General features: G+C 40.5%; 1 protein-coding gene across 1 annotated transcript in view; it reads right to left on the bottom strand.

The window, feature by feature from the left end:
* Positions 1-6,837, bottom strand: part of LNX1 (ligand of numb-protein X 1) — a 146,409-nt gene that overhangs the window by 122,637 nt on the left and 16,935 nt on the right. The window contains exon 2 of the mRNA XM_007456078.1: positions 6,154-6,646. Coding sequence (XP_007456140.1) covers positions 6,154-6,545 — 392 coding nt within the window. The 5' untranslated portion in view covers positions 6,546-6,646. The remainder of the gene's footprint in view (positions 1-6,153; positions 6,647-6,837) is intronic.

Here is a 6,837-nt window from a genome sequence, read left to right as displayed (position 1 = left end):
AAGATAAGCAGACTTACCTGGTGGTGCAGTGGTTAAGAATCCGCCTGCCAATGCAGGGGCCATGGGTTTGGGCCCTGGTCCAGGAGGATCCCACATGCCGTGGAGCAACTATGCCCGTGCACCACAACTACTGAGCCTGGGGTGTAGAGCCCACGAGCCACAACTACTGACCCACATGCCACAACTACTGAAGTCCACATGCCTACAGCCCGTGTTCCAAAGCAAGAGAAGCCACTGCAGTAAGAAGCCCGCGCACCGCAACGAAGAGAGCTCCCACTCGGAGCAGAGAGCAAAAGCAAGAAGAACTACAATCCTGCAGCCTGTGGAACAAAAACCACATCCACAAAAAGACAGACAAGATGAAAAGGCAGAGGGCTATGTACCAGATGAAGGAACAAGATAAAACCCCAGAAAAAAAACTAAATGAAGTGGAGATAGGAAACCTTCCAGAAAAAGAATTCAGAATAATGATAGTGAAGATGATCCAGGACTTTGGGAAAAAAATGGAGGCAAAGATCGAGAAGATGCAAGAAATGTTTAACAAAGACCTAGAAGAATTAAAGAACAAACAAACAGAGATGAACAACACAATAACTGAAATGAAAAATACACTAGAAGTAATCAATAGCAGAATAACTGAGGCAGAAGAACGGATAAGTGACCTGGAAGACAGAATGGTGGAATTCACTGCTGCGGCACAGAATAAAGAAAAAAGAATGAAAAGAAATGAAGACAGCCTAAAAGACCTCTGGGACAGCATTAAACACAACAATATTTGCATTATAGGAGTCCCAGAAGGAGAAGAGAGAGAGAGAAAGGGCCTGAGAAAATATTTGAAGAGATTATAGTTGAAAAGTTCCCTAACATGGCAAAGGAAATAGCCACTCAAGCCCAGGAAGTGCAGAGTCCCATAAGGATAAACCCAAGGAGAAACATGCCGAGACACATAGTAATCAAACTGGCAAAAATTAAAGACAAAGAAAACTTATTGAAAGCAGCAAGGGAAAAAAGACAAATAACCTACATGGGAACTCCCATAAGGTTAACAGCTGATTTCTCAGCAGAAACTCTACAAGCCAGAAGGGAGTGGCATGATATACTTAAAGAGATGAAAGGGAAGAACCTACAACCAATATTACTCTACCCGGCAAGGATCTCATTCAGATTCAATGGAGAAATCAAAAGCTTTGCAGACAAGCAAAAGCTAAGAGAATTCAGCACCACCAAACCAGCTCTACAACAAATGCTAAACGAACTTCTCTAAGTGGGAAACACAAGAGAAGAAAAGGACCTACAAAAACAAACCCAAAACAATTAAGAAAAGGGTAACAGGAACATATATATCGATCATTACCTTAAATGTGAATGGATTAAATGCTCCAAACAAACGACACAGGCTCGCTGAATGGATACAAAAACAAGACCCATATATATGCTGTCTACAAGAGACTCACTTCAGACCTAGGGACACATTCAGACTGAAAGTGAGGGGATGGAAAAAGATATTCCTGCAAATGGAAATCAAAAGAAAGCTGGAGTAGCAATACTCATATCAGATAAAATAGACTTTAAAATAAAGAATGTTACAAGAGACAAAGAAAGATACTACATAATGATCAAGGGATCAATCCAAGAAGGAGATATAACAATTATAAATATATATGCACCCAACATAGGAGCGCCTCAATACATAAGGCAACTGCTAACAGCTATAAAAGAGGAAATCGACAGTAACACAATACTACTGGGGGACTTTCACGGCTCACTTACACCAATGGACAGATCATCCAAACAGAAAATTAATAAGGAAACACAAGCTTTAAATGACACAATAGACCAGATAGATTTAATTGATATTTATAGGACATTCCATCCAAAAACAGCATATTACACTTTCTTCTCAAGTGTGCATGGAACATTCTCCAGGATAGATCACATCTTGGGTCACGGGTCAAGCCTCGGTAAACTTAAGAAAATTGAAATCATGTCAAGCATCTTTTCTGACCACACGCTATGAGATTAAAAATCAATTACAGGGAAAAAAAACGTAAAAAACACAAACACATGGAGGCTAAACAATGTTACTAAATAACCAAGAGATCACTGAAGAAATCAAAGAGGAAATAAAAAAATACCTAGAGACAAATGATAATGAAAAGACGACAATCCAAAACCTATGGGATACAGCAAAAGCAGTTCTGAGAGGGAAGTTTACCTCAAGAAACAAGAAAAATCTCAAATAAACAATCTAACCTTACACCTAAAGGAACTAGAGAAAGAAGAACAAACAAAACCCAAACTTAGCAGAAGGAAAGAAATCATAAAGATCAGAGCAGAAATAAATGAAATAGAAACAAAGAAAACAATAGCAAAGTCAATAAAACTAAAAGCTGGTTCTTTGAGAAGATAAACCATTAGCCAGACTCATCAACAAAAAGAGGGAGAGGACTCAAATCAATAAAATTAGCAATGAAAAAGGAGAAGTTTCAATAGACACAGTAGAAATACAAAGCATCCTAAGAGACTACTAGAAGCAACTCTATGCCTATAAAATGGACAACCTGGAAGAAATGGACAAATTCTTCGAAGGGTATAACTTTCCCAGACTGAACCAAGAAGAAATAGAAAATATGAACAGACCAATCACAAGTAATGAAATTGAAAGTGTGATTAAAAATCTTCCAACAAACAAAAGTCCAGGACCAGATAGCTTCACAGGTGAAGTCTATCAAACGTTTAGAGAAGAGCTAACACCCATCCTTCTCAAACTCTTCCAAAAGATTGCGGAGGAAGGAACACTCCCAAACTAATTCTATGAGGCCACCATCACCCTGATACCAAAACCAGACAAAGGTACTACAAAAAAAGAAAATTACAGACCAAAATCACTGATAATATAGATGCAAAAATCCTCAACAAAATACTAGCAAACAGAATCCAACGATGCATTAAAATGGTCATACACCATGATCAAGTGGGATTTATCCCAGGGATGCAAGGATTCTTCAATATACGCAAATCAATCAATGTGATACACCATGGTAACAAATTGAAAAATAAAAACCATATGTTCAACTCAATAGATGCAAAAAAACTTTTGACAAAATTCAACACCCATTTCCGATAAAAACTCTCCAGAAAGTGGCACAGTGGGAACCTACCTCAACATAATAAAGGCCATATATGACAGACTCACACAGCAAACATCATTCTCAATGGTGAAAACCTGAAAGCATTTCCTCTAAGATCAGGAACAAGACAAGGATGTCCACTCTCGCCACTATTATTCAACATAGTTTTGGAAGTCCTAGCCACGGCAATCAGAGAAGAAAAAGAAATAAAAGGAATCCAAATAGGAAAAGGAGAAGTAAAACTGTCACTGTTTGCAGATGACATGATACTATACATAGAGAATCCTAAAGATGCTGCCAGAAAACTACTAGAGCTAATCAATGAATTTGGTAAAGTTGCAGGATACAAACTTAATGCACAGAAATCTCTTGCATTCCTAGACACTAATGATGAAAAATCTGAAAGAGAAATTAAGGAGACACTCCCATTTACCACTGCAACAAAAAGAATAAAATACCTAGGAATAAACCTACCTAGGGAGACAAAAGACCTGTATGCAGAAAACTATAAGACACTGTTGAAAGAAATTAAAGATGATACCAACAGATGGAGAGATATAGCATGTTCTTGGATTGGAAGAATCAATATTGTGAAAATGACAATACTACCCAAAGCAATCTACAGATTCAATGCAATCCCTATCAAATAACCAAAGGCATTTTTTACAGAACTAGAACAAAACATCTTTAAATTTGTATGGAGACACAAAAGACCCCGAACAGCCAAAGCAGTCTTGAGGGAAGAAAACGGAGCTGGAGGAATCAGACTCCCTGACTTCAGACTATACTACAAAGCCAGAGTAATCAAGACAATATGGGACGGGTACAAAAACAGAAATATAGATCAATGGAACAGGATAGAAAGCCTAGAGGTAAACCCACACACATATGGTCAACTAATCTATGACAAAGGAGGCAAGGATATACAATGGAGAAAAGACAGTCTCTTCAATAAATGGTGCTGGGAAAACTGGACAGTTGCACGTAAAAGACTGAAATTAGAACACTCCCTAACACCATACACAAAAATAAACTCAAAATGGATTAAAGACATAAATGTAAGACCAGACACTATAAAACCCTTAGAGGAAAACATAGGAAGAACACTCTTTGACATAAATCACAGCAAGATCTTTTTTGACCCACCTCCTAGAGTAATGGAAATAAGAACAAAAATAAACAAATGGGACCTAATGAAACTTCAAAGCTTTTGCACAGCAGCAAAGGAAACCACAAACGAGAGAAAAAGACAACCATCAGAATGGGAGAAAATGTTTGCAAATGAATCAATGGACATAGGATTAATCTCCAAAATATATATACAGCTCATGCAGCTCAATATTAAAAAAACCAACCACCGAATCCAAAAATGGGCAGAAGACCTAAATAGACATTTCTCCAAAGAAGACATACAGATGGCCAAGAGGCATGTGAAAAGCTCCTCAACATCACTAATTATTAGAGAAATGCAAATCAAAGCTACAATGAGGTATCACCTCACACCAGTCTTCTGGAATGGGCATCATCAGAAAATCTACAAACAACAAATGCTAGAGAGGGTGTGGAGAAAAGGGAACCCTCTTGCTCTGTTGGTGGGCGTGTAAATTGATACAGCCATTATGGAGAACAGTATGGAGGTTCCTTAAAAAACTAAAAATAGAATTACCATATGACCCAGCAATCGCACTACTGGGCATATACCCTGAGAAAACCATAATTCAAAAAGACACATGCACCCCAATGTTCATTGCAGCACTATTTACAATAGCCAGGTCATGGAAGCAACCTAAATGCCCATCAACAGACGAATGAAAAGTAGAGGTGGTACATATATACAATGGAATATTACTCAGCCATAAAAAGGAACGAAATTGGGTCATTTGTAGAGACGTGGATGAATCTAGAGACCGTCATACAGAGTGAAGTAAGTCAGAAAGCGAAAAACAAATATCGCAAATTAATGCATATATGTGGAATCTAGAAAAATGGTACAGATGAACCAGTTTGCAGGGCAAAAACTGAGACACAGATGTAGAGAACAAATGTATGGAAACCAAGTGGGGGAAAGCAGTGGTGGGGGGGTGGTGGTGGTGGTGGTGAGATGAATTGGGAGATTGGGATTGACATGTATACCCTGATGTGTATAAAATGGATGACTAATAAGAACCTGCTGTATAAAAAAATAAATAAAAGAAAATTAAAACAACAAAAAAAAGAGTAGCCCCCGCTCACCACAGCTAGAGAAACCCTGCACGCAGCAACGAAGACTCAGCACAGCCGAAAAATAAATAAATAAATAAATAAATAAATAAATAATATAAATAAATTTAACAACAACAAAAAAGATAAGCAATGCCCTCCATGAAATCTTTTTTGGGGATCAGGAGCCTCAGAGAAAGCTGCTCATCAGATTTTCCAGTACCTTTCACATTTCAAATGGACACAAATGAACTAAGCCAATCACAAAAGTACAAGCATTGAATGATGCTTCTTATATGAGGTTCCTAGAGCAGTCAAATTCATGGAGACAGAAACTATTGTAGAATGGCGATTGCTAGCGGCTGGAGAGGAGGGAATGGGAGTTTTTTTGTGTTTGTTTGTTTGTTTGTGTTAATGGGTATGAAGTTTTCGTTCTAGAGAGAGGATGAAAAACGTTCTGGAGATGGCTGGATGGTAGTGGTGGATGCACAACTATATGAATATACTTAATGCCACTGAACTGTATACTGAAAATGGTAAATTTTATGTGATGTATATTTTAACAAAAAACCCCAGTCCTATAAGCACACACACGCAACTCACACCCCACAACTCTACCGCATACTGTTTCCTCACCCTGAACCACAGCCACTAACACCTAAGACCTTTCTTATTTTGAATGACTCCTTCCACTGGTTGCAAAGCAGAGGGCAGAGAAATAGGCATCTCGGGAAGCAGCAGGGCCCTGGAACACCCAACCCTTCCAGCGGCTGCCCTGGGGGCGGGGCTTCGCTGGATTGGCCGAGGAGAAGCCCCTCCCTACCTCATTTGAAAGTGATGGTCAAGGTCGCATCGCTGCAGGACCTGCGCGCAGTGCTCTGTGAACGGGCAGGTCACCAGCAGCTTGTTGAGGAGCTTGTTGACCAGGATGCTCGATTTCTTGCAGTGCTGCAGGGTCACAGGCTTGCGATCCACAGGGCAGAAGTCCTTCTCCACCAGGAAGCTGGTGAGGCAGAGTGTGCAGTAGGTGTGTCCGCAGGGAGTGTCCAGAGGGTCCAGCAGAGCTTGCAGGCAGATGTGACAAATGAGGTCATCATCCACTTCTTCCGTGTAGGTGTAGGAGTGGTTTTCCTCAAGGGCGTGGGCTTGGCCGCACACCACACACGGGGGGCCAGGGATGGCATCTGGGTCCTCAGCAGGGTCCAGCTGGTTCATGGTTGACTGGGAGGGGGCAGGGCAGTGTGACAGGAAACCGACCCAGGAAAACGATGTATCCTCCGGAGAGAATCAAGATCTTCTAGGAGCCATCCACAAACCTAAAAGAGAACAAGACTGCTCATCTCGGTTATGGATGTGAGGCGGTGCTGCCAGGGGACAGAACTGGGCCGTGACTCAGAAGGCCAGGGCTGAGTGCCCACTCAGGTGACTGACATGACCTGGAGCCAGCAGCCTTGCCTCCTTATGCCTCAGTTTAACCACCTATCCCAGCAGGACTAATATTTCCCTT

This window comes from Lipotes vexillifer, unplaced genomic scaffold (genome assembly GCF_000442215.2).
Source record: "Lipotes vexillifer unplaced genomic scaffold, Lipotes_vexillifer_v1.1 scaffold42, whole genome shotgun sequence".
In the NCBI taxonomy this organism is placed as follows: Eukaryota; Metazoa; Chordata; class Mammalia; order Artiodactyla; family Lipotidae; genus Lipotes; species Lipotes vexillifer.
This window is presented reverse-complemented; position numbering and strand designations above follow the sequence as displayed.